We start from the raw sequence: 14,168 nt of genomic DNA, 5'->3' as shown, positions 1-14,168 counted from the left end.
AGCAGCAAGAGCTTTCTGTGCTGGCATCTTTGTTGTGGGAGGGATCTTTGTTTGTATGCAATTTTGGGAGTTGTTCTGGCAGTTGGGAGGCAGGTCTGTAAACAGGAAATGACAGCGTTTATCAGCAGGAAAGGAAGCCTGGAAGCTTTGGTTTTGTTCTACAGTTGTTTTGTAAGCCTGGGGACTCCATGGGGAGCAAGAGCTTTCTCTGCTGGCACCTTTGCTGTGGGGGGAGTCTTTGTTTTAATGCAATTTTGGGAATTGGCCTGGCAGTTGGGAGCCAAAGCTGAAAAGAGGAAACAGTAGCTGTTATCGCCAGGAAAGAAAGCCAGTAAGCTGTGGCTTTGTGGTGCAATTGGTTTGCAGCCTGGACACTCCATGGGGTGCAAGAGCTTTCAGTGCTGGCATCTTCGCTGTGGGAGGAATCTTTGTATGCAATTTTTGGAGTCGAACTGGCAGTTGGGATGGAGGTCTGAAAACAGGAAATGACAGCCTTTATCGCAAGGAAAGAAAGCTTGGACGCTTTGGCTTTGGGGTGCAGTTGGTTTGTCAACCTTGGCCGTGCATGAACAGCAAGAGCTTTCTGTGTTGGCATCTATGGTGTGGGAGGAAGCTTTTTTTTATTCAATTTTGGGAGTCTTTCTGGCAGTTGGGAGACCAATCTGAAAATAGGAAATGACAGCCCTTATTGGACAGGAAAGAAAGCCAGCAATCTTTGACTTTGTGCTGCAGTTGGTTTGTCAGCCTGGGGAGTGCATGAGCAGCAAGAGCTTTCTGTGCTATCTGCTTTGGTGTGGGAGTAATCTCCGTATGCAATTTTGGGAGTCGTGCTGGCAGTTAAGAGGCAGGGCTGAAAACAGGAAAAAATAGCCCTTATCACCAGGAAAGAAAGCCTGGAAGCTTTGGCATTGTTGTGCTTTTGGTTTGTCAGCCTGGAGACTCCATGGGGAGCAAGAACTTTCTGTGGTGGCATCTTTGGTGTGGGAGGAATCGTCGTCCGTATTCAATTTTGGGAGTCGGTCTGGCAGTTGGGAGGCAAGTCTGAAAACAGGAAACAATAGCCTTTATCGCCAGGAAAGAAAGCCTGCAAGTGTTGGTTTTGTGGTGTAGTTGTTTTGTCAGACTGGAGGCTCCATGCACATCAAGAGTTTCTGTGCTGGCATCTGTAGTCTGGGAGGAATATTTGTTTATATGCAATTTTGCGAATCGGGCTATCAGTTGGGAAGCAGGGCTGAAAACAGGAGAAGACTGCCTTTTTCAGCAGAAAAGATAGGCAGGAAGCTTTGTCTTTTTGGTGCAGTTGGTTTGGCAGCCTGGGGCGTTTCTGGCGAGCAAGCGTTTTCTTGTTGGTGAAGCCAGACAAGGCCTAGAAAGCAGAATATAAGTCAGAATTTAAGAATATAAGTAGAATATAAGAATATAAGCAGAATATAAGAATATAAGAATAAACGAAGGCTCAAAGAACTTTGCCAACACTTAGCTAGGATGTACTGCCAGAAACTAGAGATAGAGATTAGGTGGTACCGTACACTAAACGAAATGCACACACACCCAACCTAAGTAAGATAAGTAAGGGGCAAAGTGGAGCTTGGAGTCTAAGAATCTTGCAAAATTCTCCATGTAGTCTGCCAAAATCAAGAAAGTTGAAAAGTTCATGAAGATGACGGAACCTGGGCCAGGGGCTGATAAGGATGAAGAACAGGAATGACCCTCCTAGATTCTCCCCAAATGGAAGACCGCGCCCCTGACTCCGCCTAGACTCTGCCTATTATGATTATTATAATCAGATGTTGCAATCATATGAATATTTATGTAAACATGTTGCAATCACCTGTAGAAATTGTATAAAAACCTGTAAATTCACTGGAAAAGGCAGAGCAGTTTGTCCAGCGTGAGCTGGCTGCTCTCCAACATTGCCTAATAAACATACCTCGCTGCTTAAAGACTAAATTTTGTCTCTGAGCAGTTCTCTGCGCCTTTTTGGGGGCAATTATTGGCATCATTTTTGGCCAGCCAGGAGTGGTAGACTCCCCAGGGCGCTGATCCAGGGGGCCCAAGCGACGCTCTCGGGGCCCCTTAGACAGAATTTTGTTGACAGAGCCTCCCCGGACTCCTTGGATCCACGTCCCGGCGGACGAACCTCCTCCTCCAAATTAAGAGGTATGTATACTTTTGTATTGTAATTGATAAAGAAAAGCGCTTTCAAAAAGGGAGCCGGAGGGACGCCTCGGCAGTATCCCTAAAAACTGGGTTAGAGTCCCAGAAAACTGGGTTAGATTCCCAGAAATTATGAGCAGCAGACCTGAGGTCACGTTTATTTTCCCACCCTTTTCCTATGTAGGATAAATATGTGAATGTTTATTAAAAAACCACAACAAAACAAACCAAAAAGCTGTTCAAGAATAGTGACTACATAGAAAGAACAACTCTGGCACCACTTGGATCTTTGCAAATGCAGAAACCCTGTCACCCTCATCATGGCATCTAACGTCCTGAAATAATGTGGGTTTGAGGTAGGCAAAGAGTTTGTATATCTGAGTTATCAAACACGAGTAAAAGTTGTTGATTTTTCCTTGCATCTTTGAAACAATGTGGCTGTAGGCCAGTTGGTTGAAGAGAGGAAGCTGACATTAGCTTGAAAGGTTTATCAATCCCAGTTAACCATCTCCTGTCGTGCAATTACAGAAGGCGTATGTGCAGCACAGTGCATCAATCTAAACCTTTCTCCAAAGGTTGATAAATTTTGAGCGGAGAGCTTCTGAGCATTTATTTTAATTTAAATGTATCTTTTCTGTGGTTGTTCAAGTAGCTAATGTGGGTGCTTATCCATGGTGCAGAAAGCTTATTGAGACTCAAGCTTAAAAGTGTCCGTGAGTTACAGCATTAATACCAGCAAAACTGTCTTGCTAGTAAGTCAATAATTTTGCATGGCAAAAGTGAGATCCAGCAAAGTATTTTAAGTTCTCACTTCTCCCAGCAACACACAAGTTTCAATTTCACAGTGAGGAAAAGCTGCAACTCTAACCTGATGTACATGGTGTAGCAGTGAATCTGATGAGAAATTGGTTTAAACATGTTTCAAAATGGCTTTTTGTATTTTCTGCAGTGTCACTGCCTCCCTCTTCCCAACACCCCCCTGTGAAGGGCTATTGTCTCCCATACAAGGTGTCCTGGGAAGGTGTCCTGAGCTGTTTCTCATTGGTCCTTGTAAACCCCTTCCTATTGGCTGTTGACCCTTTACCTGATGGTTTTTTCTGTGTGACCCTGAACTTGTGATTGGTTCCCCTTTGACCCTCCTAAAAGCTTTATAAACCCCTTCCCAACAATAAACGCTCTCTTGCCTCCTCTCCACGCCGGTGTGCTGTCTCTGTGCCTGCCATGGGACCATGTGCGTGGGGGGAGGGGAGGGCACCTCTCCCCTCTAGGCTCGGGGCCTGAAAAACCCTGTCGCTGGAGTTCCCTTTCCCTGTCCTTTCAAGACGTCGGAATGGTTCTTCAGATGGATATGGAGCTAGAACTGGGCTCCCCCACGTCGTGGGTGGGGAAAGGGATCCAGAACATGGAGCAGCACCGGGTTCACAAAGTGACCTTAAGTATTTTCATGAAAAGAAAGCACAAACTTCTCATGTTATGTTGTACTTCCATAAAAACAGTGGGCCTTCCCCATAGTGGTCAGAAAGAACAGGGATGGTGTACTAGTCACAAGTGTGCAGTAAAAACCCTCACTTAAAACTATATTTTTGGGCAGCGTTTCGCGGGCACTGTAAGGCACTGCGCCCTCATGTTATCAAGCATGATAACATGCTTGTTTTTTGCTCAATGTTAAGTTCTTCACTAGCGTTTTAAAGAAAAAACTGCATCTCCCCGTAGTGACAGTGGCCATTTGGAAACTAGAGAATTTGAACTGGCGTTTCCCAGGAGAGGACAAAGAAACGGGACCCGTCGCCGTGCAGGTCCCCTTAAGGAAGGGAAGGCAAGAAAGTAGCCCACAGCGGAGACAGCCCCCGTTCCTGTGCAGGCGCCACAATGTGCGCGCGCCAAAAAGTAGCGCCCCTGACTGGCGCGCAGCGGCCGCCGACCAATGAGGCGGAGGCGGGGGGGCGTGGCCGGGGCGCCGCTGTCCCCACCGGCCGTGGGCGCGCGCACGGCGGGAAAGGCGCCCAGGTTCGAATGCGGCGCGCGGGGCACGCGCGAGCCCCGGCCCGGGATGGCGGAGGCCTTGGTGAGAGAGTGCGGGGATGGCGAGGGTGTGTCTGTCTGTCGGTCTGTCCGCCTGCCTGTCGGTCTGTCTGTGCGCTGTGTTGTGGGCAGTAGCCGGTCCCTTCCGGAGAGCCAGAGGTGCGGCCCCCGGTGCATTCCCGGGGGAGGGGCGGGGTTGTTCTTCCGCCCCACCCTGGGGTCGTCCGCTTCTCCCTGAGGAGCGGGAGGCCGGAGTTGGCGCACCGCACCCTCCGGGTTTGGGTCCGGGCCCCTTGCACAGACACTTGTGCTCCGAGGGCTAGTCTGTCGGGAGCCCCGTTTCCGTCAGGCTGCCTCTGGAGAGCCGCCTTCCATGGGCGAGTGAGCGCGTACAGAGCCGGACACTTGTCCGGGCACGCCACAATCGTGCTCATCTTGAGTTTTAAAACTCTTCATGTGTAGGACAATGCGAACACACTCATAAATGAACTGTTCAAAGGAGATTTTCAGTCTCTTTAGTGCGAAAGGCTGCGTGCCAGTGGATTGTGCTACACACTGCTGCAAGGGGAAGAGGTTTAAGGCTGAGTGTCAGATTGACTGGAGTGTGCACAGTTTCTGAAGAGGTGGCTTTTGGTCAGTTGTTTTCCCGTGTGACCTAGAGTTTCCTTCTGCCGCTTAAGGCTGATATTGAAAGTTTCCAGTGCAATCAATCCATATGTGGTGTTGGTTATTTTTGTTACCAGAAGTAATATCCAAAGAGGAATCATAAAGTGCAAAGTACTGTCACTATAGCCAACTTCAGAAAAACGAGCTGAATTCCGTTGTGTTAGGACTAGATAATCTCCAAGCTGCACATACTTTTTAAATTTACACAAATGAATAAGAGGTCATAGTTGTTTTTCAGCTAAACATTTACATTTTTTTAGATGTTTTCCTATCACATCTGTGAAAAACTGCACTCTGCTTAGCGCTTGAATTTTTCTAGACCTTTCTTCCCATTTGTATCCTTGATGTTCTTTGCCTGTTTCCAGGTCAGTGGCTTTATTTCATTTGTTGGTGTAGAAGGTAACACTGATAATATGTTGCCATTTGAAGTATTACTGCTCCAGTTGTGGTAGTAGATGACTGGAGTCATGTTTTCTATTTGAATAACTTTGATTATATTTGGGTTTCAAGTGTGTGAGGTGGCACTGGGACTTAACTGAGGCTGTAGTTTTACCATGGCACAGCGATGTGTTCTCACTGCCTGTCGGTGTGGTCGTGCCTGTGGCAAACAGGTAAGAACCATCACGTGAGCAGTTAACACACAGCAGCGGATGTTTGGTTATGTCCTGGCTTGCTTTGTGGTAGATCATTCCTCTTCCTTACTTTAAAGATTAGTCATTACACTTGAGTAAATGGTAACCAAATCCTTACATTCTCTGTGATTTCTGTCACGTAAGTCTCCTGTAAGACTCTCTGACTTCAAATGTAACAGATGCTTTGATGGTTCTTGTGGAAAGCTGAACTTCTGGCAATTGTTACAGGGGTTGTAGCTGCTGTGGCATTCTAAGGAAAACAGGGCTGCAGTAACTCCCACTCTCCCACTAGTTTACGATGACTGGAGAATGCTTGATATTTGCTTACTTGTTTTCCTGTCAAGTGTCATTATGCCTAGTATGAACTTATTCTTATTTCTTCACAGAACCATTTAAAGAAAGACTACAGAGCAAGATTCTGCCATGGAGGAGGGTAATTTGCATTTAAAGTTTTATTCTTAGATTCTGGAAAACTTATGTGGATTTTTATCCGAGAGCATAATGTCAAAGCTATACGGTGTATCCTATTAATCCGATCATACCATGTTTCCCAAATTTCTTGTATTTCTTAGTGGTGGGAGGAGCAAACAGTGCTGGGGGACAAAGCCCCAAGGTTTTCCTTTGTTTCCTTTGCTGAGGCAGCAAACTATGGTGTTGCTATACCTAAGGTGCTCCTAACTAGGCTGCCTGAGTACGGAAGGAGTAGTCTGTGCAGACATTTTGCCTTTCGAGAAGTAGAGAAATGAAGCCCACACAGAGTTCCAGCGTATTTGGACCTTGCTGGTAAATGCTAGAGATGAGTTGGAGTATTTGTAGTGCTGTTGCATTCTTTAAAGGCACGTCAGAAGCCTGTGAAGTTCTTGTTGCTGGAATCCATTTTTAGACTTGCATTTCACGAGCTTACCAAATCTACCAAATCAGCTGTGTATAATGATCATTATGGGAGTAATACTCCATGTCTTTTCTAGTGTTATTGTGGTTTTGATCAACATTGTCTGGCTAGTGAATCACTCACTTCTGCCCAAAAAATGTTTATTTCAAGAGAGACTTTCTTCATCCCGAAGCTCTTTTACCTCAGGGAAGTAGTTGTGTGTTTTCTTTTATGTAGAGAGAGTTCTTCATTCTCATCATAATCTGTGGCAGTGAGGCTTTTTTCCCTGGAATTCTTATTTTGACAAGTTTCTTTGCAGATATCTATGTGTGGAAATGATAGGTAAAAGTATATTGAAGCTGAGACTAGAGGACATAATAATTTAAAATATTGAGAAGTAAGAACTTTGCTGCTTTCATATGGCTGGGATAAGAACATTTGATATTTTTGATTTAAAATATTTTTTTTTCCTCTTCTTTCTAGAAGTAAGATTGATGTACAGCCAGGTCAAAACGTACTGAAACTCAGAGGATTGTTTTGAAAGTAAGCTCTTATTTGGTGTTTTACTCAATTTGCTGGTAAAAGAAGAAATAATTTCTTCTTTATATTATATTTAGTGGTAAGTAAATAGAAATAAAAATTAGAGATAAAATGGATAAAAATAAAGTTTTTCTCAGGGTCTTGAAAAGCACCCCCCTCCCAGTTGCTTAAAACTGTGTCTTAGCTGTCTTATAAAGGTAATCTTTCCTGAGTAGCTGATTCCTTTCTTGTTTGGATTTATGTGACCTTAATAGCTGTAGCAACTTGTTAAAATAAATGAGACCTGGACAATTCCAAGATCCCCATACTTACAGTGTTTTCTTCATAGGTTGCAGCAGTGATCTTACAGTAAACTCTCCAAATGCAACCCTTTGCTCAGCTCCTGTTGACAAAAATAGGAAGAGGACTTCAATGCAGAGCCAAAGCGTAAGTTAGTTATGGCAATGTCACAGTATAGCTTTGGGTACAGTTTCACTGGGGTACAAATTTAGTTCTGTAGGATTTAGTTCTGTATGAGCATTGAAGAAGCTCCATATGCCACTTGTAACAGTTTATAGGCTACAATTTAACCATCTGTAATAGTTGTTGATAATGGGTTTTTTTCTTAGTTTGTTGTGCTCTAACAGTAAATACTCTGTAATTAGATTTGTTTAATAGCTTATTTTCCAGGTTTTTTTCTAGTGAAAGCTTTTTCAGCTTTTTGTCCAGGACACTTAAATTTTTTATGGTCTCAGGTTGGAGCACGCTGCCTTGTTACTGCTGGTGGGTATGGCTGTCTTGGACTCCATTGGAGTTGGTTTTGGCCACTTTGCTAGATATATGGACACAGTTCTTAGCTAAATGGTGAACAGTAGAGTTGAAAGGTGATGCTTGTACAAAAGCTTGTTAACTCCTGATAGTTATCTGTACAATAACTTTATATATATGTATCTTTCTTGAAGGGTGGAAACAAGTTGAAGGCCTTGTTAGTGTGCTGGGAAAATGATGCCAATAATCTAGTTTGTATATTTAATTTTAATGTTTTGATTCTATTTTTTTAAATAGGATATTCCGTTAATGGCAGGGTTGAGAACAGGCATCCTTTATAGTGGTGTTTGTTTACTTTAGTTTGATGTTAGAATACCATATAATGTCAAATAATTTCTTGCAAAACCTCAGCCTGTCTTAAGAAAGGTGAATTAAATTGTTTAAAATAATTCATTCTAATGAAAAGAATAGCTTGCCTGGAGACTAGCAGGATGCCTGTTTAAAGCTGCATATAGATTTTTGCTGTACACACTGTTTTTCCTGTTATTTGAAATTTATAGTTACTTCTGGAAAGTCTTACCTGATAGAAAGTTGAAGTGTTTAGTTAAAATAGAACTGTGATTCACATGAGTGTGATTTAAGGGAAGGAAAGTATATCATGTTCTGTAGAAATTTGTATTCCTATCAAAATACTGTTGCTTTATCAACTATTTTACTTTGTCTCATTATTCATTACCAACTATGACAGCCAAAGGCAGGATCAACCAACTCTGTGAAAAGAGCCTGTTATTCTCCAGAATCCTCACCTGCATCACTGCTAAAACCAGTCAGCAGCAGAGGTTGGTCCCACTAGTACTGAATTAAGGGGTTTTCGGGGGTTTTTTTGTAAGGTTTTGAGTAGAGGAATTAAACCTGTTCTATATATATAGGACCCAGCCTAAATCTGAGGGATTTCATTAGCAACAGTGAAAAGGCACTGCCCTAGTTATGGCAAGGGGAGAGTAAGAGACTGCATACGCAGCTCCTCCTCTTCCAGATTCACAAGTCCCATTTCTGAGGTCCAGAAGAATGGCACTTCTGCCAACAGAAACTCCACGTATTTCCAAGATTTCTCAGATATTTATCTTCAGATGTACTTATTACATAGTCTCAACTTTCAAGTTGTCTAAACTGCCGTATATGAATACAGTAAGATATATTTTAGTATTTGTAAGGAAGAATAAAAGCCCTTTAAGAGCTAAGAGCAAATTAGTCAAGATATTTAAATGTTAAAAATGGTAAATATAAAAAACTTGATGAAATAGTTTTGAAGGTAGACAACTAAAGTGTTGTGCATAAAATAATAATGAAGGCCATAAAAAAACCCCAATATAAAACAGACAAGCATGGGACTGCAATCGACTGCACACGCATTGTTCCATCCTATCCAGACTCAGACCACCACAGAAGGCAGGTTATTTGCACCATCAGTTATACTGCGTAAAACTAATACAAACTCTTACTGTTCTCACTGAACTGTGGGGTTGTCTTGACTCAGTTGTTTAGGAATACATTCAGTGCAGGTAGCTCAGTGTGCAGCTGCATGCCAGTCTCCTTCAACAAACTTTACATCAAGTTCGAAATACATTTGTATTTACACACTTACATTATGATATTTTAAATAATCTTACCTATTTTATGCCTTGCTATGTTGTCTGACAATGGATCTCTCACTTTGTAATTCAAGTCATCAAAAGTCTCTGTAAACACATTCAAAAAACCACCACCATAGGCATTTACTATTCCTGACTTTTATTCAATATCCCCACTAAAAGCAACCAAGGGTAATACAAGTCCCAACGATAGGGTTCCCTCTTAACACATTTTGCTATAAACATGTATGAAACCCAATGTAGACAAGCAGTATATGCAATCAGTAAGCTTGAAAATTACATGAAAACTATATATTCAAATAAATATTTCTCAGACCTATCCCTCCTGATAAGACACACATTGGAAAATTATGACAAAGTGCAAGGTCAATCAGCTTTATATCACTCAAACCTAGCTTTAGAACAAACTTCTTACAAGAACACACACAAAATTAGGTCTCTGAAGAAAGCACTGCATGAACTAATAACATTCGCATATTCACTTTTGGCTCTAAAATACTAACAAAATGACTTTTTATCTCCAAGGCTCATGTCCATTATGACAACACGTACAACTCATGTTGTGAAACTTAAAATCCAAACCAAACAAACAAAACTTTTAAAAAAAACCAGACACCACAAACCAAACCAACCAAACAAAACACCCCAAACCAAAATATTCTTGGGTGAACAGGCCATCGGGCTGTACACTTTGGTCCAGGGTGGCCTGAAGTGATTGCATTTAGTACCATCACATGGCAACACATCAAACTAGTACAAACAGAGCCTGAAAAATGTGTTCAAAATATTTTGGAGCGATAACTTTATCCCAGTAGGCTTGATGCCAAACCCTGGAGGGCTTGTTCTTCCAAAGCTAACACAACATAAAGCTGGCATAGCGTACCACCTACTTGGACAGAAATGTAACCACAGCCAATAAAATCCGCATTTGTTCTGGACAAGCTGAATACAACAGAAATTACTGAACCATCAGTTACAGTTTATAAGAAGCTTATACATAAAATGCAAGAAAATATCAACTTTAAACATTACCTGATGATGTATCATACTGTTCGCAAGACTTAGTGCTGGAATCAAATTTATCACAATGTTCTAGAACAGGCCCACTGCAAAAGAATAAAAAATAAAGCTGCTTAAAGATGTTAAATGTCAAAGGAACATTACAGCACTACCATATATATAAAAGTTAAGTTTTTTTCAGATCATGTGGTCTGGGTTTTATTTTTCTTTTAACCATCTGTCTACAGTGATTAGACACTAAAGCAAATGACTGCTAGTTAGAAATCATAGGTCTGAAATTCATCAACTCCTCCTCTACTCAGTCACCAGGCAGAAAAATTAGTGTTCACACCTCCTCTCTAAACAGGTTTCTTAAACTTCTTTTTTTCTCCCTTCCAGAATAAAGATACTTTCTTCTGTAGCATTACCTTTCAAACAATTTTCCATATACTGTGATTATGATACTGCTTTAAAGAAATGATTTGCATACTATAAGGAATGGACAGTAAAATAATTTGTCTTTGTAATGAGTAGTCTGTCATGAAATCTCCCCCATAAAATGACAATTTATATGTGTGACTCCACCAGAGATTCTTTAGCAACCAAATCACTTCTAACAGGACCTCTCTTGCAGCCTTAGCATCAGTACCCTTCACCTTCCTTCTTCCTCCATCTGTGGCTGTGCTTCACTGCTTTTACTGTGCCAGTGAAGTTCACCTGTTATCCACCTAAACTCCAAAAGATGCATTTAAATTATCTAAATTACCAAACCTACAGTACAAATTCGTCCAAGTAAGTCTGCAGTAGTCTCCCTTATAATTAAAAACCCCAAATCCCTTTTTCTGCAGAATGACTGCTTAAGAATTCAATAAATTCACAGACTGCCACTCCTGTTTGCTTTGTCATTAAGTTCCCATCCCATGAAGGGGAAGATACATGCCTATCTACATGCAAAAAGTTTGGATCATAGATACAGCTGTATACCCCACTTAACGGCAACTTTATTAGTACAGCTGCTATTAGTTCTAGGAGCACTGGTATTTCTGTTCCAAAATCACACACTAATGTGGAAGCAAACCTCAAAGGAAAAAAATCCCCTAAGGCAAGAAACCTACTATGACCCCTTATTTATGACAGGAAGAAGAATTTTACTAGTTTATTAACTGTATTAATGCAGTATTTAAAATCCTCAAGCGTGAATTACAATTCTTTTCTACTAGGTGCTTCACTAGTAGAGCACAGAATGGGGTAGTACTACCAAACTCTTCTGTCTCAGTGGGGCAGAAGTGAGATTAAATTCAAGGTTTTCAGACAACTCAAGAAATTACCTTTCATAGTTCACAGCCTTCTCAGCCACAAAGGAATATCTAGAAGAGAAAAAATTATTCTTAGTACCTTTTAGGGCTGAGTCAATTTTACTTAATGAAAGGAACCTGTAGGGCAATAATTTTATATCCTGAACAAAACCATAAAAAGACATTAAAAAAAAATTAAAAAACAATGCAAAGAACAACTATTAAAAACTGGTTTTAGACTCCTTAAACTTCCGTCTTTAGATTGCCTATGACTAGAAAGTTACATCCACAAAAATATATACAATAGCTGAAGAATTAAATGCTGTATTTTCCAAATTTCATTTAAAAATACAACAAACCTGACAGTGAAGTTACTCTGTGGTGGTAGGATTGTATCTACTACACAAGTCTCACGAGAACAGTTTAACCAGCACAAACTTCCTCATGTAAAAGACACTAGATTTGGCACCCACATTTGAGAACAGGATGTTGACTACACCACTTGGTTTCTCTATTAACTATTTGACCAATCTCAAACTATCTCGTAGTTCAATTGGGCCATCACTGCTTAAACGTTAACAAGGTGTGTTTAATTATCTACCAAGTTATACCACGCTTGTAAGGAATCACATAAAAAGCTTACTGTGGTCCATGTTGCCTGTTCCGTTTTCTTTTGTTATTTTTTATTTTTACATCTGATAACTTCTGGTTTTTCCTTGCCATGTTCTGTACAGAAGAGCTGTCAGAATCTGTTTGAGACTCAGTGTCCTCAGGGTTTGAGTAAACAGCTTTATTGGTTCTGCAAGGAATCTTTCCGGGTATCTTCCCTGAATACTTGGCTGGCAACTGCTTCTTTTCTGAATTCTTCACACTGTCCATGGGATGCTGTAGTGCTTTCACAGGAGATTGGTTATTTGCACCACCAGGTGACTCCAATGTGTGCAACACATTTCTAGGCTTTTCAGACACAGCCAATTTCTGAATCACGGGAGTCTCTAATTTCTGACGCAAGGGCGTGGTACACACATCTTTCAAATCTACAGGCTCTCTTTCATGCTCTTCTTCACTAGGTTCACTGTCAGAACTCTTCTCTCTTTGCAACTGAGGTCTTTTACTACTACTTTTCTGGACAGATTTTTTAAGCTCCTTCCTTGAACTTAACGCCACTTTCTTAGCTACTTTAACCTTAGGAAGTTCCTGCTTAGCAGTTTGTTTCCTCTTATCTAAATGCTGAGAAGCTTTTGAAGCTGACTGCAGATTCTTGGAAGACTTGAGAGACTTTTTTGGAGACACAGTCTGTTCTTGTTGATGCCCAGATGAGGGCATAGGCAAATCTTCACTTGGCAGCACCCTTGTTTTACATTTTTCTGCATCAGATGTTTCTGTTTCCAATCCAGACCATGACAATATCAGTTCTTCAGCTTCTGGTTTCCAGGATGTGTTCTTTTTCTGGTTTGGAGAGTCTTGCCTAAGTGCGTCCTTTTTAGTCTTTCCTATCAATACACAAAACATTTGGACATTAATATCTTTTTACATTAAACAGATACATGTTGACATCTGAATGCCTAAAAATAAACCAAAAATTCAAAATGGGAAAACAAACAAACAAAAGGTATCACAAAACCAGGTTTGTTCCTGAAGGCTAAAAGAAGGCCTTCTCTAAACTAGAGTGTATAAAAAACCGTTTTAGTGTACTTCCAGTATTTCCTAACAGAAAAAAAAGGGAGCAGAAATGTTACATTTAGCTTGCTATCCAGTTTTCAGTGTTTCCCGCTACAAACCTTTTCACAAATAATTCCTAAAACCCAACCAATCCCCTTCAGTTCAAAGCATGTGTCTTAACCTCCTTCCTACCTACCTTCTACCCTACCTACCCTACCATGTGGGTACCTACCTTCTACACCAGCTCATAAGGAAAGACGACACCACTAAATTAATTTTTAACATCCTAACAGGAAGGGCAAAGAGGATGGGAAAAGTGAAAACACTCTGTCTCACTGCCTCATACACATCCAAATCTAACTGTGGAACTGAAACATCAAAAAGGAATCCATTAATGTCTCTTATCTACTTTATTATAATTTCCTAATAAACCACCACAAAATAATCCAGTAATATGACCTGGAAGGAAAAGTTTAAGGAGCTGTTAAAGAACTTACCTGTATGAGTACTCCTACACAGGAAGAGTTTTAAAACTCAAGATGAGCACGATTGTGGCGTGCCCGGACAAGTGTCCGGCTCTGTACGGGCTCACTCGCCCATGGAAGGCGGCTCTCCAGAGGCAGCCTGACGGAAACGGGGCTCCCGACAGACTAGCCCTCGGAGCACAAGTGTCTGTGCAAGGGGCCCGGACCCGAACCCGGAGGGCGCGGCGCGCCAACTCCGGCCTCCCGCTCCTCAGGGAGAAGCGGAAGACCCCAGGGTGGGGCGGAAGAACGACCCCGCCCCTCCCCCGGGAACGCGCCGGGGGCCGCACCTCTGGCTCTCCGGAAGGGACCGGCTGCTGCCCACAACACAGCGGAAGGATGGATACTTTGTTAAGGGTTAGTGAACGTGTATGAACTAGGGAGCTCATGGCCCTAAAGGA

At 41.8% G+C, this 14,168-nt stretch overlaps 1 protein-coding gene across 1 annotated transcript; it reads right to left on the bottom strand.

Moving 5' to 3' along the window:
* Positions 1-1,098: 1,098 nt before the first annotated feature.
* On the bottom strand, positions 1,099-13,827 carry LOC135405165 (uncharacterized). The gene is made up of 7 exons (XM_064639870.1): positions 13,741-13,827; positions 12,225-13,074; positions 11,615-11,653; positions 10,320-10,393; positions 9,306-9,374; positions 7,201-7,270; positions 1,099-1,366 (listed from the first exon to the last, which is right to left on the bottom strand). Exons 2-7 carry the CDS (start codon positions 12,905-12,907, stop codon positions 1,258-1,260), a joined length of 1,044 nt encoding a protein of 347 aa, XP_064495940.1. The 5' UTR covers positions 12,908-13,074; positions 13,741-13,827; the 3' UTR covers positions 1,099-1,257.
* Positions 13,828-14,168: the final 341 nt, after the last annotated feature.

Source organism: Pseudopipra pipra, chromosome W (genome assembly GCF_036250125.1).
Source record: "Pseudopipra pipra isolate bDixPip1 chromosome W, bDixPip1.hap1, whole genome shotgun sequence".
Classification (NCBI taxonomy): domain Eukaryota; kingdom Metazoa; phylum Chordata; class Aves; order Passeriformes; family Pipridae; genus Pseudopipra; species Pseudopipra pipra.
This window is presented reverse-complemented; position numbering and strand designations above follow the sequence as displayed.